Below are 27,652 nucleotides of genomic sequence, written 5' to 3'. Positions count from 1 at the left end.
AACTATATATCCACTGTTGGTGTGGGGAACAGGGATTTGAATATCCTGTGATGGCATAGAATTTGGTAGTGCTCTCTAGTATGAAATTTGACACTATATACAAAATTTAAACTGTCATGCACTGTGGGTAAGTAACTCCACTTCCACAGACAGACTATGGAAACATAAATGTACCAGAAAACATAAACAGGAAGATGTCTTATAGCAAAAATTATAAATAATATAAATGTTCAGGTTATAAAGAATATTGAGATGAACCATAGTGCATACATACTGTGCATATAATGAAGTAATTTGTAAAGAAAATATTAGTCCTATATACACAAAAATAAATAACACATCCTACATATACAGTTTAGAAAGGTAAATTGGTGTGCTGTTGGTAGGATTGCAGACTGGTACAACCACTATAGGAAACAGTATGGAATTTCCTCAGAAAACTAAAAATGAATCTGCCTTTTGACCCAACAATTACACTGCTAGGATTATATCCTAAGAACCCTGAAATACCAATCCAAAAGAACCTATGCACCCCAATGTTCATAGCAGCACAACTTACAATAGCCAAGTGCTGGAATCAACCTAAGTGCCCAACAATTAATAAATGGATCAAAAAACTATGGCACATTTACACAATGGAATTCTATGCAGCAGAAAGAAAGAAGGGCCTCCTACCCCTATGCAACAGCATGGATGGAACTGGAAAGCATTATGCTAAGCGAAATAAGCCAGGTGGTGAAAGACAAATAGCATATGATCTCACCTTTAACAGTAACCTAATCAACAAAACAAAGAAGCAAAATATAACCAAAGACACTGAAATTGAGGAGAGGCTGACAGTGACCAGAGGGGAGGGAATTTCAGGGGAAAAGGGTGAAGGGTTTGTAGGAACATTTATAAAGGACACATGGATAATAATGGGGGGGTGGAAATGGGAGGAAAGTGGGGAGGGCTGGGGTGGTAGGGAGGGGTCAGAAGAAAAGGCAGAAAACTGTACTTGAACAACAATAAAAAGTAGAAGGTAAATTGAAGATCAATGTTTGTAATTTATGTTCATAAACCCAACTTATGTTAATATTTAAATTTTTTCATACAAAATCATATAAATGCATGATTAAGGGCTAGAAGAAAATAAAGAAAAATTAAGTTTTATGACCTTAAGAATGCAAAATGAGGAGATTTGAAGAGGAATTCTGCTACTTTCAGGTATATTATTTATTTTTAGTATTTTTTAGGTATTATATACTTTTCTATAATAGTAATGTTAAAAGAAATCTTTGTTACTTAAAATATATCTATTCAAAAGGGAAAGTTAAAAAAATATTTTTGTTATTGAAGGCTTATAATTCAGTATGTTGCATTATATATAATATACTGTAAAATATTATTTGGTCCCTCTTCTCCAGAACTTGAGTTCTAATGGCCATGGTTACACAACAAAAATAAATGAAACACATCCAAACTGGAAAGGAGGAAGTATAGCTGTCACTGTTTGCAGATGGCATAATAGTGTATATAGAAACAAATGGCTCTGCTCAAAAAACTGTGGTGACCTAATAAGTGGATATGGCAAAACTGTAGGATACAAAGTCAATATTTAGAAATCAAAGGCATTTTTGTACACTAATTAAATGTCAGAAACAGAAATTTACAAAAAAAATCTCATCTGCTATAGCAACAAGAAAAATAAAGTACATAAGAATAAACCTAACCAAGGAAGGAAAAGACCTGTACTCAGAAAACTGCACAACACTGTAGAAAGAAATTAAGGAAGACATGAATAAATGGACATATATACCATGTTCATGGGTTGGAAGAAATAATACAATCAAAATGTCTGTATTACCCAATGTGATTTATATGTTCAGTGCAATCCCTATTAAAATATCAGTGACATATTTCACACATATAAAATAAACATTCAAAAATTTATATACAACCATAAATGACCTTGAATAGCCTCAGCAATTTTGAGAAAGAAGAACAAAGTAGAAGGGATAACAATACCTGGTATCAAACTATATTACAAAGCCACTGTAGTCAAAACAGTCTGGTACTGGTATAAGAACAGACACATAGACCAATGGAACAGAATAGAGAGCCCAGAAATAAACCCAAATAGTCAATTAATACTTGACAAAGGAGGAAGGAGCATAAAATTTAGTAAAAATAGCCTCTTCAACAAACAGTGTTGAGATACCTGCACAGGTACATGAAAAAATGCAAGTTGATTACCAACTTACACCATACAGAAAAATGACTCAAGATGAATAAAACACTTAAATATAAGTCTTGATATCATACAAGTCCTGGAGGAGAACATAGGCAGGAAAATCTCAGATATTCCACCAGCAATATTTTCACTCACATGTCCCCTAGAGCAAGGGATATCAAAAAAAGAATAAACCAATGGAACTTCATCAAATTAAAAAGCTTCTGCATGGGTAAAGAAAACAATAAGTAAAATGAAGAGGAAACAACCATATGGGAAAACTTTTGCCAATGATACTTTGGACAAGGGTTTGATCTCCAAAATATGTAAAGAACTCACATGACACTATTCCAGGAAGACAAACAATCCAATTAAAAAAGTGGGCAAAGGACCTTAACAAATACTTCTTCAAGGAGGACATACAGTGGGCCCAGAGACATATGAAAGGATGCTGAGCATCACTAGCCATCACAGAGATACAAATTAAAACCACAATGAGATACCACTTCACACTGGTCAGAATGGCCATCGTAAACAAATCAACAAAAAACAAGTGCTGGTGAAGTTGTGTAGCACAGAGAACCCTAGTACACTCTTGGTGGGAATGCAGACTAGCGCAACCACTGTGGAAAATAGTTGGAATTTCTTCAAAAAACTGAAAATGGTACTGCCATTGGACTTGGTAATTCCACTGCTAGGGTTACACTCTAAGAATCCTGGAACAGCAGTTCAAAAGAAACTATACATCACAATGTTCACAGCAGCTTTATTTACAATGGCCAAATGCTGAAAGCAGCCTAACTGCCCATCAGTAAATGAGTGGCTCAAAATACTGTAGTACATTTACACAATGTGCTTTCTTACACAACAGAAAGAAAGAAGGAACTCCTACCCTTTGCAACAGTAAGGACAGAACTGGAAAGTGTTGTACTAAGTGAAATAAGTCAGGCAGCGAAAGACAAACTGACAGTGACCAGAGTCAGGGGACTGGGATAGCAAGGGAAAGAAGGATAAGGATCAAGTCAAGGAACATGTACAAAGGACTCATGGAAAGAACAACAGCAAGAGGATTGAATGTGGAAGGTGGAGGTGGGTAGGGCAGGGGAGAGCAATGGAGGAAAGTGGGTAGAACTGTAATTGAACAATGAAATAAATGAAAAAAATAAAAAATATAAAAAAGACCATAGTTACAGAAAAAATATATTTTTTCATACTGAAAATATTCTATGGCAACATCACATGCATATGACCAATTATGTATCTGCACAATCTTTAAAGTAAATTAATCTATAATAGCTATCATGTTAAATCTTTATCAAGCAGTCTACAGTCAGATATATCAAGTTCAAAGCATATATTTAACTTCATATCATTATATTGTCAGTGAGAAAGCATTAAATAAAACACTTAAAGCTGTTGGCCTATGTTTAGCAAGAAAAGTGGGAAAATATTACTATTGTTTCACTTCAATTCAATCATTTAATTTGGTAGTGTCTTTGCTTAAAAGAAAATAAATAATGTCCCACCTTGATTTGCTTCATCATAACAATAATGAAAATAATCAAGGTATTTCTTTAGACCTCATAAAATATGGTATTTCCTTTTTACCTGTTTCTTTTTTATTGAGTCAGCAGAGAAAGAGCCATAAAAATTTAAAAATTAAGATGGCTAAATCAAATGTGTTAATAATCTGAAATCCACGCTGGCTGGTATGCCGCAGTGGATTGAATGCTGGCCTGCAAACCAAAGGATCACTGGTTTGATTCCCAGTCATGACACATGCCTGGGTTGCAGGCCAGGTTCCCAGTGTGGGGCATACAAGAGGCAACCACACTTTGATGATCTTCTCCCTCTTCCTCCCTCCCTTCCCCTCTCTCTATAAATAAATAAATAAAATATTTAAAAATAATCTAAAACCTAAATGAAATGTTTTCACTAAAAATAATGAAGAATTTATGTCTCTTTTTGATGTATGGATAGCCACCTTCTAACCAGAAGAATAAAACACAGTTCTTGAATAGTAAGAATTGTAAAAGTAAAGTACAAACACCAGCTATGAGTAAGAGTAGTATTTTTATCATCACAGCTTTGGATATGTAGATATAAGCAGACAAAATAATAAAAAGTAATTATCCCAGCCTATCTTATTAGCCATTTTTGTATGTGTATGTGTGCATGTGCCTGGGGGTGGGTGGCATGTGTGAAAGACAGATGTGAGGGATACAAAGATGGAGAAATGGAGATGATAAAAGTGGAAAGAAGGTAAAAAAGTATAAATGGGGCAGCAAGATGTTTCCTCTTTAGGATTAAATTTTCTCAAATTGCACGATGGGTCTGAATCTCTATAAAATTGTACACCCTACCTCTTTTTACTCCCAGCCAATTGACTATCACTTCATGTAAACAGCTAATATGTGTAGAGTTGGGAACAATTATTTGACACTTAACAGTGCTTTGTATCATTAGGGGTCTTACTTTGTATCATTAAGCTGACCTGTAATCTTTAAGGCAGTTCTGATTTTAGGGAGTCCCTGGCACAGTAGCAGGTTCATAAAATGCTTGGAATGGATGATTATTATGTCTAATCCACAGATGAGAAAAACCTGCTTTTTGATCATGTGTACAAAAATAAACATGTAGCTTATAAAGATAAGACTCATGGACATGGACAACAGTATGGTGGTTGCAGGAGTGAAAGGGAAATAAAGGGGAAAATGAAAATGGAAAAAGATATCACTATGCTATTATTAACATTATTATCATTATTCCTTTAATGTAGGAATGGCTGATTGGACCTTCTTCATTTAGCTGATCACTTTGTAAACTAACTCAGATTACGTATTGGGCTCTAGAGTCTGAAGGAGTCTGAAGGATGACTTCTTTATTCACTCTGTCCTGAAGAGTCAATGTGCAATCTAGATCTCTCATTGGTATTTACAATTTCTTCCCCACATTTTCTTTATCTTTCTCCCTCCCATTAATGTATTCACACTTACTTGCTCTCTTTCAGGCCCAGAAAAGTCCCACTTATTTCACAGCACTTAAGTATTATTCCTACTTTAATGTAATTTCCTATTTTTTTCAGTGCAATAACCCTTCTAAGAGACCTATACACCTCTTACCAAAATCTTTCCAATAGATCCAACACTTGAAAATAGATGGACATAGAGTCATGAATTCATTTGCTAAAAGTAGATGAGGGGAAATTTAGGGTATGAATCCAGTATTCCACTGGAATAGATCTTGAAAATTTTAACTTGAATTTAGTTTCTAATATATGGTAACTATCAACAATTTTTGTGAAATTTTATCTATACAATGATATTGTTAAAATAAATAAAGGCTGTGAGTTTTTTTCTTGTATATTATAAGGAATTTCATTCTTTGAGAACATACAATGGTTTCAAAAATAAGATTTCATTCCAATAGCCTTAATTAATTAAGTCCCTCTGACATAACATCCTAAGAGAAGAGAATCTGTTTAATTCCTACACTGAACATAAAGACTGAATATAATTAATTATTTGCCTTTGGAAAAGATGACCATTGTGAACTTTCTCGGTAGATCAATTGATAACTTTGCAAACATCTCTAGGTCATTTGATATTAAATTCTGAAAGATCTTATGTGACAGTTTATTGAAGCTGAATTTGATTACTGGTTGGTCTAAATTTTTGCTTTCTCCTCAAAATGTATTCAAATCTGCTTATTCCTCTGTATGCTAATAGAGAGCATGAAGTCTACTCTGGACATTTGGTTAGGTTCTGGAAATACGTAACTATGAAATAAGCTATTTTTATTTTATTTATTTATTTTATTTTAATTGTTGTTGAAGTACAACTTTCTATCTATTACCCCATCCCAGCCTACCCACCCAGCCCCCCCATGCCCTCCCATTTCTAACCACCTCTAGTATTTTATCCATGTGTCCTTTATACTTCTTCCTGTAAACTGTTCCCCTTTTCTTCTGAAATTCCCTCTTCTCTCCCTTCTGAACACTGTGGGTCTGTTCTCTATTTCAGTGTCTTTGGTTATATTTTGCTTCTTTGTTTGTTTTGTTATTTAGGTTCCTGTTAAAGGTGAGATCATATGGTATTTGTCTTTCACTGCCTGGCTTACTTTGCTTAGCATAATGCTTTCCAGTTCCATCCATGCTGTTGCAAAGGGGTAGGAGGTCCTTCTTTCTTTCTGCTGCATAGAATTCCATTGTGTAAATGTGCCATAGTTTTTTGATCCATTTATTAGTTGTTGGGCACTTAGGTTGATTCCAGTACTTGGCTATTTTAAGTTGTGCTGCTATGAACATTGGGGTGCAAAGGTTCTTTTGGATTGGTGTTTCAGGGTTCTTAGGATATAATCCTAGCAGTGGAATTGCTGGGTCAAAAGGCAAATCCATTTTTAGTTTTCTGAGAAAACTCCATACTGTTATCCATAGTGGTTGTACCAGTCTGCAATCCCACCAACAGTACACTAGGGTCCCCTTATCTACACAACCTCTCCAATACTTGTTGTTTGTTGCTTTGTTTATGATGGCCATTCTGATTGGTGTAAAGTGGTACCTCATTGTGGTTTTAATTTGTATCTCTCTTATAGCTAGCGATATTGAGCATCTTTTCATGTGTCTCTGGATCCTCTGTATGTTCTCCTTAGAGAAGTGTCTGTTCAAGTCCTTTGCCAATTTCTTAATTGGGTTGCTTGTCTTCTTAGAGTAGAGACATGTAAGTTCTTTATATAATTTTGGAGATTAAACCCTTGTCTGAGGTATCATTGGCAAATTTGATTTCCCATATAGTTGGTTCTCTTTTTATTTTAATACTGTTTTCTTAAGCTGTGAAGAAGCTTTTTACTTTGATGAGATATCATTTGTTTATTCTTTCCTTTTATATCTCTTGATCTGTGGGATGTATCAATAAAAATGTTGCTGCTTGAAATATCTGTGATTTTCCTCCCTATGTTCTCCTCTAGGACTTTAATAGTGACATGGCTTATATATAAGTCTTTTACCCATCTTGAATTTATTTTTGTGTGTTGTGTAAGTTGGTGCTTGAGTTTCATTTTTTTTTTTTGCATGTAGCTGTCCAGTTCTCCCAACACTATTTGTTGAACAGTCTGTTTTTACCCCATTTTATGTTGCTGCCCCCTTTGTCAAATATTAATTAACAGTGGAGACTGGAGTTTATTTCTGGGCTCTCTGTTCTGTTCCATTGGTCCATGTGCCTGTTTTTATGCCAGTACCAGGCTGTTTTGATTACAGTGGCCTTCTAATACAGTGTGGTATCAGGTATTATAATCCCTCCTATTTGCTTTTCTTTCTCAAAATTGCAGCAGCTGTTTGGAGTCATTTATGATTCCACATGAATTTTGGAAGTGTTTGTTCTATGTCTGTGAAATATTCCATTGATACTTTAATTGGTATTGCATTGAATCTGTAAATTGCTTTGGGGAGTAGGGACATTTTTATGATGTTAATTCTTCCAATCCATGAACACAGTATATGTTTCTATTTGTTTATGTCTTCCTTAATTTATTTCTTCAATGTTGTGTAGTTTTCTGCAAACAGGTCTTTTAACTCCTTGGTTAGGTATTTTACTTTTCTTTTTGCTATACTGAATGGGATTTTTTTCTTGATTTCTGCTTCTAGTGTTTCATTGTGGGTATACAAAAATGCCTTTGATTTCTGGATATTGACTTTGTATCCCGCTATTTTGCCCAATTTGTTTATTAGGTCAAGCAGTTTTTTGGTAGAGTCTACAGGATTTTCTATGTACACTATCATGTCATCTGCAAACAACAACAGTTTTCGTTCCTCCTTTTCAAGTTGGATGCTTTTTATTTCCTTTTCTTGTCTAATCGCTGTGGCTAAAACTTCCAATGCCATATTGAATAGAAGTGATGAAAAGTAGACAACCTTGTCTTGTTTCTGATCTTAGTGGAAAAGATTTTAGTTTTTGCCCATTGAGTTTAATGTTGGCTGTAGGTCTCTCCTCTATGGCCTTTATTATGTTGAGGAATGCTCCCTCTGTTCCCACTTTGCCGAGTGTTTGTATCATGAATGGGTGCTGTACTTTATCAAATGCTTTTTCTGCATCTATTGATATGATCACGTGGTTTTTGTCTTTGCTTTTATTTATGTGATGTATTGCATTTACTGATTTGCAAATATTGAACCATCCTTGCATCCCTGGGATGAATCCCACTTGGTCATGGTGTATGATCTTTTTAATGTATTGTTGGATGTGGTTTGCCAGTAATTTGTTGAGGATTTTAGCGTCTATGTTCATCAGCGATACTGGCCTGTAGTCTCCTTTCTTTGTTGTGTGTTTATCTGGTTTTGGGATTAGGATGATGCTGGCTTCATAAAAAGAGTTTGGGAGTCTTCCATCATTCTGGATTTTTTGGAATAGTCTGTGTAGGATAAGAGTTAGCTCTTCCTTAAATGTTTTGCAGAATTCACCAGTGAAACCATCTGGGCCCAGACTTTTGTGTATGGGGAGTTTTTTTATTACTACTTCAATTTCTTCTGCTGTTATTGGTGTGTTCGGGATTTATGCTTCTTTTTTATTGTTTTTGAAGGTTATATTTTTCTAGAAATTTGTTCATTCACCTAGGTTTCAAATTTCTTGGCATACAGTTCTTCATAGCAATTTCTTACAATCCTTTGTATTTCTGTGGTATCAGTTGTAGTCTCTCCTCTTTCATTTCTAATTGTGTTTATTTGGACCCTTTCTCTTTTTTTCTTGATGAGTCTGCTTAAAGGCTTGTCGATTTTGTTTATCTTTTCAAAGAACTAGTTCCTGGATTCATTGATCCTTAGAATTGTGCTTTTAGCTTCCATGTCATTTAATTCTGCTCTGATCTAGGTTATTTCCTTCCTTCTACTTGCTCTGGGTTGTCTTTGTTGTTGTTCCTCAATTTCTTGTAAACCTAGGCTTAGGTTGTTTGTTTGAAATGTTTTATCTTTTCGAGGTAGGCCTGTATTGCTATGAACTTCCCTCTCAGGACTGCCTTAGATGTGTCTCATAAGTTTTGTGTTGTTTTGTGTTCATTTTCAATTCTTTCCAAAAACTTTTTGATTTCTTCCCTTATTTCATTATTGACCCATTCATCATTTAATAGCATGCTATTCAATCTCCATGATTTTGAGTGTTTTGTGTTTCTTCCCTTGGTGTTGGTTTCTAGTTTCAGTCACTTTTTGTCAGAGAAAATTCTTGGTATTATTTCAATTTTTTGAATATGTTGAGGCTTCCTTTGTGTCTTATCATGTGGTCTATCTTTGAAAATATTTCATGGCATTTGAAAAAGATGTGTATTTTGCTTCTTTGGGATGTAGGGCTCTATATATATCAGTTAAGTCCATTTCATCTATGGCATTGTTCAATGCCAAAAAAATCTTTCTTGATATTTTGTTTGGAAGCTCTGTCCAGTTTTCACAGTGGGGTGTTTAAAACCCCTACTATAATTGTGTTGCTATCTATATCTTTCTTGAAGTCCTTTAAGATTTTCTTTATGTATTTGGGTGCTCCTATGTTGAGTGCATATATATTTATAATACTTATGTCTTCTTGGTGGATTCTTCCCTTGAGTATTATGAAGTGACCTTCTGGGTCTCTCTTAATGGCCCTCTTTTTGAAGTCTATTTTGTCTGATATGAGTATTGCTATCCCGGCTTTTTTTTTCTGTCCATTTGCTTGGAAAATTTGTTTCCAGCCCTTTACTTTTAGTCTGTGTATATCTTTTTTCCTGAGGTGTGTCTCTTGTAGGCAAGATATGTGTGGGTCATGCTTTCTTATCCATTCAGCTATTCTATGTCTTTTGATTGGAACGTTTATTCCATTAACTGTTGGGGACCACCTTGCCTGGTCTCAGGAAGCTGTAACCCCCCATGACTTAGGCTGAGTGAAAGACCTTGAGACCAGGAGCCACTGAAGGAGACAAAACTTATTTCCCTGGCATGAACGCTGCCTGTTCTGTGCTGAAACCTCCTAGCTTGATCAGTTAGCCAATGACAGGTAAGATTTCCCATGGAGGAAAACACCTAAGACAGGTATGATCATGTGCAGGCTTCTGGAAGAGACTCGGGACTGTGGAAATGAAGGGGTGATGGACATCAACCCCTGCCCCCCTCGGCTTTGTCAAACCCTGAGTCTTTGTTCTTGGATGTGAGAAATCCAAGTCTCCTGGCTGCCTTTGTCTTCTCTATTAACTCAGAAGTGCAGGGGCAACCCAGACCAGAAACGGCAGAACCCTGGGGTGATCAGGCCTGGGACATAGAATATGCTAGATCCTGTGAGATCTGTTTGCTGGAGGATGTTATTAACTTGGAATTTAAACACACAGGCAGGAAACTTTTGGAACCTGTAGTTTTTTCATATGTTAAAGACCACAAACCTTGCCCAGAATCACAACAAGAGCTCTGTCCCCACCTCTGTAAGTTGCCTACATCTTTTGATATTTTCTGCCAGACTATGAATCCACAACCTAAGTCTGTTTTCTCAATAAAAATCTGCTTGGGTATGGACATGGGGCACCCTCCCAGAGAGAGGTTGGCCAAAGGCGCTCCCCATGTGAGGAGTGGCCTTTCTGTTCCTATTCCTCCACAGGACCTGGTTGTCTCTGTGTATGTTTTTTCTCATGTTTGGATGAGCTTCCGCAGCTGAGATGGATTTGCAGGCCGGTATCCTCCAAAATTTACGTCTAATATTTTTACTCATAGGTACTTATTCATTGCCATTTTTGTACCTGTGTTCATTCCTCTCTTTCTCTCTCTTTTCCTTCCTTTCCTTAGAGCAGTCCCTTTTGCATCTCTTGCAGTGCTGGTTTGGTGGAAGTATATTCTTTTAGACTTCTTTTGTCTGGGAAGCTTCTTATTTGGCCTTCTATCTTGACTGAGAGCCTTTCTGGGTAAAGTAGCCTTGGTTGCAGACCTCTGGTTCTCATTACTTGGAATATTTCTTGCCACTCTCTTCTGGCTTGTAGTGCTTCCATTGATAAGCCAGCTGTTAACTTATTGGGGCTTCCTTGTATGTTACTTCCTGTTTCTCCCTTGCTGCGTTTAAGATTCTCTCTTTGTCTTGTTGTTTTCCCATTTTAATTATGATATGTCTTGAAGTAACCCTCTTTGGGATCCTCTTGATTGGAACCCTCTGTGTTTTCTGGATTTTTGTGACTTTTTCTCTCATCAAATTAGGGAAGTTTTCCATTATTACTTTTTCAAATAGGTATTCAATCCCTTGCTCTTCTCCTTCTGGTATCCCTATTGTATGGATATTATTATGTTTCATATTGTCTTTCACTTCTCTTAATCCCTCTTCATTCTTCCTGAGCCTCTTTTTCTTTTCTTGCTCTTTCTGGGTGTTTTCTTCTACTTTTTCCTCTTGGTCAATGATCTGGTCTTCTGCTTCATCAATCCTGTTTTTCATTCCTTCTACTGTGCTCTTCAGTTCAGATATTGTATTTTTCATTTGTTCTTGGCCCTTGTTGATAGTTTCTATTTCCCTTTTCATGTTGATATAGTTTTCAGTGAGTTAATTGTAGCTTCCCTGTAGTTTCTAGTAGCTCATTGTGAGCTCATTGAGCTTCCTGACCATCATTGCTTTGAACTCAATATATGATAGTTGACTTGCCTCTATTTTGTTTAGCATTCTTTCTGAGGCTTCATCCTTTCCTTTCATTTGGGAATTGTTTCTTTGTCTTCCCATTGTTCATGAGAGTCTTCTTGTTAGCCTCAGCTTCTTAAATTGATCTGTTCTATCTCCTTGGGTTTATGGTGTGAACTTCTGTGGTATGATACCTGTGAGATTCAGTGGTGCAGTTTCCTTGATCTCCCAAGCTCACTGGTCTTGGGCTGTTATTTAAGTGGCTCTGTGTTTATCTTTGGGTTTTGATTGTTGTTGGGTGTTTCTTTTGTGGTTCCTTCCTACCAGCTGGTTAAATGAGGGTCACTCTGTCCACCACCTCTTGTATTTTGTTGTGCTGTTGAGGGCAGGTTGTGTTGAAGCTGGTTCTTTCATGTGTATAAAGTTTTGAGGATTCTCTCTTGCTCTTGTTCAGTTGTTTTTACTGGGTAGTGTCTCCACTGTTTAACTGTATTTCCAGATAGGTCCTGGATTAAGGTTTGTGTAGTTTCCACTCCCTCCTTCACCTTCTTCTGTTGTTATCTGTTAGTGGTACCTTTCTTGTTGGGTTTCCTCTTCCAGCAGGTATCCTGCTGTTCACAGCTTCTCTGTACTCTTTTTTTTTTTGATAAGTTGGGAGGGGAGGCAAAAAGGCTTAAGACAGCAAGAGAGTATTCTATGATATTTACAGTAGCAGCCAATATAGAAGGGATAGGAGATACTTTGGCTATGTATAGTGCTAACAGTGATCTTCCCTCCAACTGGCCAAGGAGGGAAGAGGAGTGATCTTCACTCCTGGTGTCTTAAACCACTTTGCCTTCCCCCTCCAACTGATCACACAAAAAAGTAGGTCAACACCAGCATACATGCTAGAAGAAGAACCCCACCAACAAATGAATTACCAACAGATAACAACAGAAGAAGGTGAAGGAGGGAATGGAAGCCACACTAACCTCAACTCACAACAGACCAGGAAATACAACTAAATGGAGGAGAAATTACTTAGAACAAACAACTGATCAGGAGAAACAGATAATCCTCAAAACCTTTTACACACAGAAGAATCAGCCTAAACACAACTTGTCCACATTTGCACAACAGAATACAAGATGTGGTGGATGGAGTAACCCTCCTTTAACAAGCTGGAAGGGATGATGCACCAAAGAAGACCCAACAACAATCAAAACCCATTGACATTGGGAGAGCCAACATAAATGATAGCCCAAGAACAGCAAGCTCCAGACATGAAGAAGACTGAACCACTGAATCTCACAGGTCTTCCACCATAGAAATTCACACCATAAACCCAGGGAATCAGAGCACATCAATTTAAGAAGCAGAGGTTAACAAGAGGAGTCTCACAAACAGTGGGAAGACAAAGAAACAATCCCCAAATGAAAGGAAAAGAGGAAGCCTTAGAAAGAATGCTAAATGAAATAAAAGCAAGTCAACTTTCAGATATTGAGTTCAAAGCAACAGTTATCAAGAAGCTCAATGCACTCATAGAAAAGCACCAAAACCTACAAAGAAACTACAATGAACTCATTGCAAACTATATCAATATGAAAGGGAAATAGAAACTATCAACAAGGGCCAAGAGGAAATGAAGAATACAATTTCTGAACTGAAGAATGCAGTAAAAAGAATCAAAAGCAGTCTATATGATGCAGATTGTCATATCAGCAAGTGGAGGATAAAGTAGAAAAAAAAACAGAAAGGACAAGAAAAGGAAAATAGGCTCAGAAAAAAATAAAGAGGTGTTAAGGGAAATTCAGGACAACAAGAAAGATAACAATATCCATATAATAGGGACACCAGAAGGAGAAGAGGAAGAGCAAAGAATATAATACCTGTTTGAAAAAATAATGATGGAAACTCCCCAAGTTTGATGAGTGAAAATGTTACACAAATTCAGGAAACAAAGAGAGTCCCAATCAAGAGAAACATAAAGAAGCCCACTTCAAGACACATCATAATAAAAATGGCAAAACTCCAAGACAAAGAGAGAATCTTAAAGGCAGCAAGGAAGTAACAGGAAGTAACATTCAAAAGAACCCCTATAAGATTAGCAGCTGATTTCTCAGTGGAAAGGCTCCAAGCCAGTAGGGACTGGTAAGAAATATTTCAAGTAATGAAAACCAAAGGCCTGCAATCAAGACTACTTTATCCAGTGAGGCTCTGAATTAAAATGGAAGGCCAAATAAGGAGCTTCCAGGACAAAGGAAGCCTCAAAGAATATACCTCCTGCAACCAGCTCTGCAGGAGATCCTAAAGGGTTTGCTTTAAGAGCAGGAAGAAAAACAGTGAAAATAAAAAGGAACACAGGTACAAAAGCATGGCAATGAATAAGTACCTGATAATAATACTCTTAAATGTAAACAGATTAAATGTCCCAATCAAAAGACAGAGTACCGAATGGATAACAAAACATGACCCACTAACATGCAGCCACAGGACACCCACCTCAGAACAAAAGACCTACACAGACTGAAAGTGAAGGGCTTGAAACAAGTATTCCAAGCAAATGAATAGAAAAAAAAAAGCCAGGGTAGCAATACTCATATCAGACAAAATAGACTTCAAAAAAAGAGCCATAAAAAGAGACCCAGAAGGTCACTTCATAATACTCAAGGGAAGAATCCACCAAGATGACTTAAACATTGTAAATATATATATTCACCCAACATTGGAGCATCCAAATACATAAAGAAAATATTAGAAGACTTCAAGAAAGACATTGACAGCAACACAATTATAGTAGGATTTTAACACCCCACTGTGAAAAATGAACATATCTTCCAAACAAAATATCAACAAAGGTATTGTGGCATTGAATAATGCCCTAGATGAAATGGACTTAACTGATATATAGAGAGCCCTACATCCCAAAGAAGCAAAATACACATTCTTTTCAAATGCACATGGAACATTTTCAAAGATAGACCACATGATAGGACACAAAGCAAGCCTCAACAAATTCAAGAAAAGTGAAATCATATCAACCATTTTCTCTAACCACAAGTGACTGAAACTAGAACAAACCTGAAGGAAATAACCCCAAAGCACTCAAAATCATGCAGATTGAATAGTATGCTATTAAACAATGAATGGGTCAAGAATGAAATGAGGGAAGTAATCAAAAAGTTTACGGAAACAAACAAAAATGAACTCAGAACAATCCAAAACTTATACGACACAGCAAAGGTGGTCCTGAGAAGGAAGTTCATAGTGATACAGGTTTACCTAAAAAAGATAGAAACATTTCAGACAAACAACCTAACTGTTCGCCTACAACAACTCGAGGAACAACAACAAAGACAGCTCAGAGCAAGTAGAAGGAAGGAAATAATCTATCAGAGAAGAATTAAATGACATAGAGACTAAAAACACAATTCTAAGGATCAATGAATCCAGGAGCTATTTCTTTGAAAAGATAAAGAAAATAGACATGCCTTTAAGCAGGCACATCAAGAAAAAAAAAAGAGAGAGAGAGAGAGAAAGAGGACCCAAAAGAAACCAATCAGAAAAAAAAAAGAGAAGAGTTATAAGTGATACCACAGAAATACAAAGGATTGTAAGAAATGGCTCCAAAGAACTACATGCCAAGAGATTTGAAAACCTAGATGAAATGGATAGATTTCTAGAAAATGTAATCTTCCAAAACTGAAACAAGAAGTAGAAAGCCTGAACACAACAACACTTGATGAAATTGAGACAGTAATCAAAAATCTTTCCAAACACAAAAGCCCTGGACCAGACAGTTTCACAGGAGAATTTGAGGGAAAGCTAACCCCCATCCTCCACAGATTATTTCAAAAAATTCAAGAAGATGGAAGACTCCCAAACTTTTTTTATGAACCAGCATCATCATAATCCCAAAAGCAGATAAAGATTTGACAAAGAAAGAAAACTTGAGGCCAATATCACTGATGAACATAGACGCTAAAATCCTCACAAAGTATTGGCAAACCCCATTCAGCAATACGTTAAAAAGATCATACATCATGACCAAGTGGGAATAATCACAGGGATGCTAGGATGGTATAATATTTGCAAATCAATAAACTTGATACACCACATAAACAAAATAAAAGACAAAATGACACAATCATATCAACAGATATGAAAAAAGCATTTCATAAGGTATTGCACCCATTTATGACAACTCTAGACTACTCTAGACTACTAGACTAAGACTACTCTATACAGAAAGGCTTTCATTTAAAATAGGATAAATAAAGAGCTTCCCAGCTTAAAAACAAAAACAAAAGGAGTACATTTTCACCAAACCAGTATTGCAAGAGATGCTAAAAGGAATACTTTAAGAAAAAGGAGTAATAGAGAGAGGAACACATGTTCAAAGGGGAAGATATTAATGAATAAGTGCTTATAAATAACAACCTTAAATGTAAATGGATTAAAGGCTTTAATCAAAAGACATGCGGTAGCTGAATGGATAAGAAAACAGGACCAAATATTTTCTGTCTAAAAGAGAACCACCTCACATAAAGAATTTATACAGGCTGAAAGGGAAGAAATGGAAAAAATATTCCAAGCAAATGTACACACACAAAAAAGCTGGGATTGCAACACATGTATATGACAAAATAGACTTCAAAACAAAGACCATAACAAGAGACAAAGAAGATCACTACTTAATACTCAAAAGATCAATTCAACAAGAGGATATACTCATTGTAAGCATATATACACACAATATAGAAGCACCTAAATATATAAAAAATTGTTGGAAGACTAACCAAGAGCTGGATAGCAATACCGTCACTGTAGGGAGTTTAAACACCCCACTTTCACCAATGAATTGCTCTTCCAGACAAAAAAAAAAAATCAACAAGGTAACAGCTACTTTAAATGATACATTAGATTAAATAGAATTAATTGACATTTACATATGATTTCCTCACAAGGGAATAGAATACACATTCTTCTCAAGTGCATATGGCTCATTCTCAAAGATAGAACACGGTGGGACACAAGATAAGTCTTATCAAATTCAAGAAAATCAAAAGCATATCAAGCATTTTCTCAGGTCACAATGGACTGATTAATATAAATCAAACTTAATTTAAAACTCAAAAATATTCAAATACATGAAGGATAAATGATATGTTATTAAATAATAAATGGCTCAACAATGAGATCAAGAAATACATCAAAAACTACTGGGAAACAATTGAAAATGAGCCAATAGCAACTTAGAAACTAAGGCACACAGCATAAGTAGTTCTTCAAAGGTCATACATAGTATGACAGGTCAATCTAAAAGAGAGAGAAAAATCTCAAATAAACACCTAATCCTATACCTAAAAGAACTAGTAAAACACCAACAAATGAAGACCAGAGTTAGTAGAAGGAAGCAAATAATCAAGATCTGAGCATAAATAAATATCATAGAATTGTTGTGGCTATTTGAGGTCATTTATGGTTCCATATACATTTTTGAAATGTTTTTTATATCTGTAAAATATGTCATTGATATTTTAATAGTGATTGTATTGAATCTAGAAATTGCTTTCAGTAGTATGGACATTTTGGTGATGTTATTTTTTCTAATTCATGAATATGGTGTATGTTCCCATTTATTAGTGTCTTCCTTCCTTTCTTTCTTCAGTGTTGTATAGTTTTCTGAGTACAGGTCTTTTACCTCCTTGGTTAAGTTTATCCCTAGGTCTTTATTTTTCTTGTTGCTATAGCAAATGGGATTTTTTCCTGATTTCTGTTTCTGATATTTCATTTTTGGTATATGTACACAATGGAATAGTACACAGTGAAAAGAAATAAGGAGTACCTACCTTTCACAACAGCATATATAGACTGAAGAGCATTATGTAAATGCAATAGGCCAGGTGGTGAAAGACAAATACCATATGATCTCACCCATAAGTTGAACCTAATCAATGAGACAAACAAGCAAGCAAAATATAACCAGAAACATTGAAATAAAGAACAAAATAACAGTAATTAGAGGACAGGCGGGAGGAGGAGGATAATGGGAGAAAGAGGGGAAGGTTGATCAAAGAACATATATTAAGGAACACATGGACAAAACCAAAGGGGGGTAAGATTGAGAGTTGGAGGAAAATGGAGACAACTGTACTTGAACAACAATAGAAAATTTTTTAAAATGATATAAAGACAAAAATATTCAAAAGATCAATGAATCCAGTTCTTTGAAAAGGTGAACAAAATTAATGACTCTGACTCATCAAGAAAAAAACAATGATTAAAATTAAAAAAAAAGAATAAAAAATAAATAAATAAATAAATAAAAGAAAGAGGACCCGAGCAAATTAAATCAGAAATGAAATAGAAGTAAAAATTGATACCACAGAAATACAAAGAATGTAAGAAAATACTATGAACTACATGCCAAGAAAATTGACAACGTGGGTGAATGAATTAATTTCTAGAAACATACACTCTTCCAAAACTAAATCAAGAAACAAAAGAAAACCTGAGTACATCAACAAGAATTAGTAAAACTGGAGCAATAATAAAACAACTCCCAGAAAACAAATTTCATGGACCAGTTGGATTTACAGGCAAATTTTACCAATCATTAAAAGAAAACATAACACCTATCCTTCTCAAATTATTCCAAAATATTCAAGAACAGGGAAGACTTCCAAACTGTTTTTACAAGGCTAGCATTATCCTAATTCCAAAACCATTTAAAGACCCAACAAAGAAAGAAGATTACAGGCCAATATCCTCAATATATATAGATGTTGAAATCCTGAACAAAATATTAGCACACAAGATCCAGCAATGCATTAAGAAGATTATACACTATAATCAAGTGAGATTTATCCCAGGGATGCAAGGTTGGCAAAATATTAAAAATTCAATAAATTTTATATATCACATAAACAAAATGAAATACAAAAATCACATCATCATATCAATTGATGCTGAAAAAGCATTTGAAAAAATCAGCACCCGTTTATGTTAAAAATACTCAACAAAGTGGGGATAAATGGAGCATATCTCATCATAATAAAGACCATATACAAAAAAAAACCATATTGCTAACATCATAACCAATGGGCAAAAATTAAGACTGTTTCCCTTAAGACAAGGAAAAGACAAGGAGGTCTCCTTTCACCACTCTTATTCAACATTGTAATGAAAACCCAACCTACAATGATCAGACAAGAAGAATACATAAAAGTTATCCAAATTGGAAAGGAGGAAGTAAAACTGTCATTATTCACAGATGACATCATATTGTGCATAAAAAAACCCACTGTCTCCACTAATAAACTACTTGAACTAATAAATGATTTTGGCAAAATCATTAGCAGGATACAAAGTCAATGTTAAGAAATCAATAACATTTTTATATACCAATAATGAACTATCATAAAGGGAAACTAAGGAAAGTGAATCCCATTTACTTTGCAACAAAAACAACTGCAACCAAAAAAAAAAATGACCTAGGAATAAACTTTACCAAAGTGGTAAAATATCTGTACTCTGAAAACTATTGGACACTGAAAAGAATTGAGGAAAATACAAATAAGGGAAATCAAAATCATGTTCATGGATTGGAAGAATTGACATCATTAAAATGTCCATACTACCCAAAGTACTCTATAGTTTGAATGTAATTCTTATTAAAATACCAATGAAATATTTCACAGATCTAGAACAAATATTCCAAAAACTTATATGAAACCAAAAATACCTTTAATACCCTCAGAAGTCCTGAAAGAGAAGAACAAATTTGGATGAATCAAAACACTGGATATGAAACTATACTATAAGGCCACTGTAATCAAAACAGTCTGGTACTGACACAAGAATAGACACAAAGATAAGTGGAACAAAATAGGGAGCCAAGAAATAAATCCACATTTGTAGTAAATTAATACTTGACAAATGAGGCAATAGCATACAGTGGAGTAAAGGTGGCCTCCTGAAAAAATGGTGCTAGGAGAACTGTACTGGTACATACAAAAAAATGAAACTGGACTACCATCTTATATCACAATAAACTCAAAATTAATAAAATACATAAATATAAGTCATGATGCCATAAAAATTTTAGAGGAAAACATGGGCAGAAAATTTCAGATGTCTTACATAGAAATATTTTTGATAGTACATCTCCTAGGACAAGGAAACAAAGGGAAAAATAAACAAATGGGACTTGTCAAATTATAAAGCTCCTGCACGGCTATAGAGGTAATCATCAAAATGAAAAGATAATCCACTGAATGGGAGAACATATTTGCCAACATACATCAGAGAAGGGTTTAATCTCCAAAATATATAAAGAATTTATATGACTCAACATGAGAAAGACAAATGATACAATAAAAAAAATGAGCAAATGGCATGAATAGACACTGCTTTGAGGAGGACATACAGATGGACCACAGACATATAAAAATGCTTAACATCACTAGCCATCAGAGAGATGCAGATTAAAACCACAATAAGGTATCACCTCACACCTGCCAAAATGGCCATCATTAATACATCAACAAAGAAGAAGTACTGGTGAGAATGTGGAGAAAAGGGAACCCTAGTGCACCATTGGTGTGAATACAGGCTGGTGCAGCCACTGTGGAAAACAGTATGGAATTTCTTCAAAAAATTAAAAATGGATCTGCCTTTTGGCCTAGAGATTCCACTACTGGGAATATGTCCTAAGACTCTTAAAACACTAATGAAAAAGAATATATGCACCCCTATGTTCATAGCAGCACTATTTACCATAGCCAAATTTGAAAAAAGTCAAAATGTCCATTAGTAGATGAGTGGGTAAGAAACCAGTGGTACATCTCACACAATGGAATATTACAGAGCAGTAAAAAAGAAGGACTTCTTAGCTTTTGCTAGAGAATGGATGGAAAACTGGAGACCATTATGCTAAGTGAAATAAGCCTGACAATGAAAGATCAATACCATATGATCTCCCTTATAAATTGAATCTAACGAACAGAATAAGCTAAGAAGCAAAAAGAACCAGAGGCATAGAAATGGAACAGACTGACAGGTGTGAGAGGGAAGGGGGAGGTGTGGAACTGGTTGAAAGAAGGTGAAGGGATTAGTCAAGGACACTATATGAAAATCCCATGGACATGGTGTAGAGAAGGATTCTGGGAAAGGGATAGGCTGGGTGGAAGGGGGTAAAGGGATAATTGGGACAACTGTAATAGCACAAACAATAAAACATTTCAATTTTTAAAAAATCCAGAGCTATACCTTATTTTTTTTCTATCATGTGTGGTTGAATGAGATACCTTTAATAACACAGGTAATTCATTTTTACATAAAAGTTATTATTTCTCATTATAAAGTAATACACTTATTTTAAAGTGATGAGAATTTCAGATAGCAATAAAATTAAAATAGCTGACATGCATAAATTTAATCTAATAGCTTGCCCTGGCTGGCATAGCTCAGTGGATTGAGCACGGGCTGAGAACCAAAGTGTCGCAGGTTCGATTCCCAGTCAGGGCACATGCCTGGGTTGCAGGCCATGACCCCCAGCAACCGCACATTGATGTTTCTCTCTCTTTCTATTTCCCTCCCTTCACTCTCTAAAAATAAATAAATAAAATCTAAAAAAAACACTTTGTTAAAAAAAATTGAATCTAATAACTTGAGGTGTCAGTTCTGCATGTGGACAAAAATATACTACCTTCATAATAATAATAAACAGATAAACTATATCCACAGTATCATTTATTGAAAATAAAATATATTTATATTTGCTAAACTTAATAATAACTCTGTTTTCTCATTTTTTGAAAGATTTTATTTATTCAATTTTAGAGAGGGAAAAGGGAAGGAGGAAGAGAGGGAGAGAAATATCAGTGTGTGGTTGCCTCTCATGTGCCCCCTACTCAAGGTCTGGCCTGTAACCCAGGCATGTGCCCTGACTGGGAATTGAACCAGTTACCCTTTGGTTGCAGCCCACACTCAATTCACTGAGCTACACCAGCCAGGGCTGTTTTGTCATTTTTTATTTAGATACTTCAGGTAACATCTGAGAAATATGCAGAAAGATTACAAAGCAAGTTATTTTCTAAAAGTTAACAAGCTAAATGAACAAAGAAATGACTCTTCAAGTTGTTTTAAATATTGCAAATCTAATTACTGCATGTCTCCTCTATGATTGTTTAGGGATGGTTATATATGTATCTCCAGAGAAAGCATGAACTTTTATATGGTACTTCATGCTTCTTAGATTCTGTTCTAACCATCTCCAAGTACCAGTATAGTAAAGGCATGGCTCTCTTTTAAGTATTTACTAATGATTTTTGATAAACTGGATCCTTTAAACAATATTCTTTTTTCATATGATTTACAAGGGAGCAAATAGAGAGTGTGACCTGTATACTTGGGTAAAGATATGACATTTATTATTTTCAGTAATACATTTTAAAACTCTAAAAAATTACTATATTTAACTATCTTTGGTAGATTAGGAAATACAGATAATATAAAAAACATATGACTAAAGATTCTGTTAGATAATATTGGTTTTATTTATTTTTTGTTTATTTTTAATGGACCACTTTAAATATAAACAATGATTTCTAACACCAATGTAATATAGCAGCTAAAAACAATATCATCTTGATAGCAGGGTCACATATTATGGGTTTGCTCATGTTTCTTCCTCTAGTTTAACATTTTCATTTGTCTTCAATTTCATATTTTAAGGCACATTTTATTTTCCCTTGAGTCTTGCCCTATATTAATTTTCAGAGATGAATTCATAGTTCAGATGATAAAAGAAGTGAAATAAATGGAAACAATAAAATAATATGAAATTGAAAATATAAATATGATCTTTGTTCATATGTTATAGGGAACTGGTCCATGTGGCAGTGGCAAATGTAACTCAGCCCTGGTCTGGAAAACTGACAGATGCAAGGTGGCACACAGGAGCCAAGCCCACAGACTGGCTTTCTCATGGGGAACTAGGACTGCATTGTAACTAGGCTTCATTGAGGCTTGATTTTGCTGAAACTCCCTCACCCTGAGTTAAGGCAGCAACTGCTTAATGCATATCTTTGAAGTAATTTCCTGAAGTCTCTGCTAAACTTCCCAATGAAGGAGTGTACCCAGTTCAACCACTTTCCCCCCTTGAGTTTGCAACATTCTTTTCTTTGTTATCCATAAGAAATAATCAGCAACAATCTTTTCTTTGTTATCTGTGAAAAGTAATCATCTAAAGCAAACCTAAGCATAATGAATGGACCTTCTTTGATGTAATGCTCCCAGAAAAGCAATAAAAGCCTGTCCAGGCAAGGGTTGGAATGCTCTCTCACTCAGAGAGTGGCCATGCTGTCCTTTTTCACCACATGACTTCTGAAGTCCATGTGAATTTGTTTATCACATCAACAACACCACAGACACTGCTGGTCAGAGTCTGCACCAATGTGTGAAGATGATTCCTCCAACAAAATTAACTACTAAATTTTTTTCAGTAAAATTATTTAGCTTTTAATTTTATTTTTACTTTTTGGCAATAAAATATAAAATAATTAGAATGTAGAAATAAAGAACAAGCCAAATAGAGTCCTCAAGAATGTTTCTGTTTGGGATGCTTAACTAATTAAACACGAAGTTTGTCCATAGCTCTATAATATCAGTTATAGATGAACAAACCAGAGGAAGAAATTTAAAATATGAACAGCCAAAATGCTCACACTGCACCATCTATTTGAATTTTAAGTTGCCAGATGGCAAAAAAGACTAACACATGCTTGGAAGAAACACTCCCATGTGTAAAATGTTGTTTTAAATAAAAGAGTCTACACTGTATTTGCCTTGCACCAGTTAACATAATTATACAGGAAAAGAGAAACGTAGCCTGTATCAAGTAAGAACATTGTAATTTTAATTGGTGGTTAGTAATTACTTTAATTGATATTTACTTTGAGGGGGTGAGTTGTATGTGAATGTCACAGAAAGAAAGAAAATTAATCAAAGTTATTTCAAATTTATAACTTCTGTAAATAAATACATGAATGTAAAGCTAAGCCAAACAACAGTTAAGCAGCTCAAGGGCACACACTCTCTAAGAGACACACAATAAATACTTGAAATTCAAGATAAGGGGATTCAGTCAGGTCATATATGGACAATCATGGAAATCTTTTTAATTGAGTTTATTTAAAGCAAATATCCCACCCATGTTAATTTCTAGTTGTTTCTCCTCTTTTATTTATCCCTTAATCAATGTTTAACATTTTAGTTTCATTGTACATAAAATTATACTTTCCTTTATTAATCAATTATGTTTGGACTTACTAACCCCTGCTCATTCATCCTTTATACTAAATTGCATATTCCACATGTGTATTTACAATGTTTGATGGCCAAAAACAGGTAGTTGCATGATTGTTCTTTTAATAGTACTAGAGTTATAAAATTTCAGATGAGGGCTTAAAAACAAGCTATATACAGTCTATATACAGTCTAGATCTTCATATACACTTGATCTAGACTGTAAACTGGCAGATAGTACACACTTGATTTGAACCAGAAACATAGATGTGGTAACTTGGAAATTAGAGATGTTTTAGTAATTTCAAATTAGTCTGTTGAAATGTTTCTAATATATTCTAAAGTAGCATATGTTGTCTCTGTAAATAACATAAATACCTACACCTATACTTATTTTAGTGTCCCAACTTCTGTGAAATATGTTCACTCTTGTCAAAAACTCAACAAATAAAATAGTATAAGTTAAAATAAAAATACATTTCTATATCTACCAAATAGGTCCTTATCTTCAATGACTGCCATTTCAACCTCATCTCCAGTGATTACTGTGCATGGGAAAGGATCCTGAAGAAGAACACTGATCTCACCAAAGGACTCCTGCTTCTTCAGTTGACCCATATAAACCAGTTTTTTAATTTTTTTCTGTAAGAAACATAGATAATTGGTGTTTAATTAAACCACTTCCATACCATGAATAAATATTATTTCTATCAGAAATGCTGTTAATAGATCATTTTGGTGTGTGGTATTTAAAATAAATTTCAATTTTGTGGAAACCAGAAAAAACATTTACTTACATATATATTTAAATTATACTAGAACAGTAGCAACTTGAAAGACAACTTCAACATGCCTAACATAATTGAAAGCACTGTCATTTAGTGTTATGCAAATAAAATTGTTTAATCTGCCAAGATGTTATGAAAATATTTAGCTTATTCTATTTTTAAAGCTCTAGGATGCCATTTCCATGAGCTTAGCTTAGTATATTTTCATTGACACAGGAATGAATTGGTAAGCAGTAAGATTTAAAAAAGAATGAATGAAACAAGAAAAAATAGTGTAGCCCTCAGAATAGGGCCACGATAGGAACGCTAAAAAGTGGTCAAAAGCCAGTATCTAACTTGAAGATTTGACATTTTTTTATAAACAGCAAATCTTTAAACTGACTATCATTAGTGCAGCAGAATTCAGTTAAGTTTGCTTAATAAATTGAATTAATTGAGGATTGCCTGACTAAGTAGGCTTAGTTCTAACTTTTATATCATTATGCATTAATTAGTGTTTTCCCTGTTCTAAAACTTCAGAAAATGGGCATCACATAGCATGTACTCTTTCAGTTTTGATGTTTTTGCCCAACCTAATGTGTTGAGACACCCGTATTCTTGAATGCATCATTATTTCTTTTCATTGAGATGTGGCATTCCATTATCACACTATGCTAGTGTGTCAGAACACACTACAATATTACTGTTTATTCAATTGTTGATGGACATTTGGATTACTTACAATTTTTGGTTTATGAAGATTCATGTAGGGTTTTTTTGTAGGCATATAATTTCATTTCTATTGAGTAAACATCTAGGGTAAAATTCCTGGGTCATATGTTAAGTGTATTTTAGCCAATCTGATATGTTTACAGTGATATCTTGTTTTAGATTTAACTAGCATTTGTCTGATGAATACAGATGTTAAGCATCTTTTAATGTGCTGATTGGGTATTAAGTACATTGGTCACTGGTATATTGGTCACAATTCAATATATCTTACAACATACCTTACATTCTGGTATCTTACAACTGAGTAATAGGGACAAAATAACCCAACAAAAAATTGTCAACAATAATTATAAATTTCATGTAATGAGACAAACTATAAATGTCCAAAAAAGCACATGAAAAGTTATTCAACATCTTTTATTCATTAGAGAAGATTAATGGATTAAAGAGAATACATAAGTTTAAAACTTACCACTTTTTTTGACTGTAGTTTCACAAGTCCTACAATATTTCTATAAATGTTACAATGTCCAGAATTAATATAAGCCACAAAAGAAATTATGCTTCCACTTTCCACTATCACTGAAAACAAGAGAGATAATTTGTTATTTTACACATTCTTCTCTATAGGAAATTATTTTAGATATTATGACAAGAAAATGACATTCATTCATTGATTATAAATGGTAAATTTCTGAATGGATTCCAGTTTATAGTCAGTCCTTAGCATATGATAGAAGTCTACATCTGATCTATTTATAGAAATAAGTATGATGAGACTTTCTCAGTAGAAGCAGTGATGGGCAGTAATCTGGTGGAGGAGATGAAGAGGTGTCTAGGGCAAGCTCTAATTTGTATCATTTGTCAACCTTCATGGTATAAATATTCCTACCACGACTAATTTCAAACTGCCAATGGTTTAACAACTGTCTCAAAAATTCCCTGAATATTTGACAGTACCCACAACCTGACAACAAACCCACCCTAGCACTCTACTAATTACACCAGGGTTTACAGCAATGTCTGTGAGACCACATTAGATTGGTTTAAAACCCTACTCTGCAACTTCCAGTGTGGACCTATATAAATTATATTAATTATCTTAGCTTCAGGTTTTTCACCTTGAAAATGACAAAATTGAGTCCTGTTCTATACTCAGCATGAGGTAATTAAGTGCATATAAAGTACTTAACATGATGCCTGGCACCTAATGTTAAATAATAAATCATTCTCTTAATATCATTAGTTTTTTTATAAAATTTGTGAAGGAACCCTAAGTCCAAGAAATACTTGAAAATGAACTGGATAACACCTTTATACCTATCAATGTACATATTAAAAGCAACTGGAACCTAATAAACAAAACAAAAAAAAAAGCAAGTGAAATACAACCACAGACATGGAAATAAAGAATGAACTGACAGTAGTCAGAGAGGAGAGAGGGATAATAGGGGAAGGGCCATCAAGGAACACATATAAAGGACAAATGGACAAAACCAAGGGAGTAGTTTAGAGGGTGAGAGGTGGGGATGATTGGGGCAGGGGGGTGTGATGGGGTGAAAATGGAGACAACTGTACTTGAACAACAACAACAAAAGAAAAGATTCTAAATCCTTGGTAATTATCCCATTAAAATTATAGAGATTTCTGGCCAAGATGAAGGCATGGTGTAGATACACTTTGCCTCCTCCCACAACCAAAAGAAGGACAACAAATTTAAAAACAAACAAACAAAAATAAACAGAACTGATAGGAAATCAGATTGTGTGGAAAGTCTGACAACCAAGGAGTTAAAGAAGAAACATTCATCCAGACTGGTAGGAGGGGTGGAAATGGACAGCCTAAGTGGAGAGGACTCCTGGCAAGGTGGCACTGGAGGACCAGGGCAGGCAAGACAGCAACTGGCAGAAAGGGCAGCCCCACATTTCCATGCAGATGAACTTGGAGGAACAACTGAGGAGTGAGACAGACTGCTCAACCCAGGATTCTAGTGAAGAGAAATAAAGCCTCAAAACCTCTGACTGAAAAAATCTGTGGGGATTCTGGCAGAAGGA

General features: G+C 34.9%; 1 protein-coding gene across 1 annotated transcript in view; it reads right to left on the bottom strand.

Annotated features, from left to right (window-relative positions):
• Nucleotides 1-24,561: 24,561 nt before the first annotated feature.
• Nucleotides 24,562-27,652, bottom strand: part of CNBD1 (cyclic nucleotide binding domain containing 1) — a 288,454-nt gene continuing 285,363 nt past the window's right edge. The window contains 2 exon segments of the mRNA XM_036031672.1: nt 24,562-24,741; nt 26,071-26,180. Coding sequence (XP_035887565.1) covers nt 24,562-24,741; nt 26,071-26,180 — 290 coding nt within the window.

Source organism: Phyllostomus discolor, chromosome 7 (genome assembly GCF_004126475.2).
Source record: "Phyllostomus discolor isolate MPI-MPIP mPhyDis1 chromosome 7, mPhyDis1.pri.v3, whole genome shotgun sequence".
In the NCBI taxonomy this organism is placed as follows: domain Eukaryota; kingdom Metazoa; phylum Chordata; class Mammalia; order Chiroptera; family Phyllostomidae; genus Phyllostomus; species Phyllostomus discolor.
Note: the sequence above shows the minus strand (reverse complement) of the source record. Positions and strands in the feature narration are given on the sequence as shown.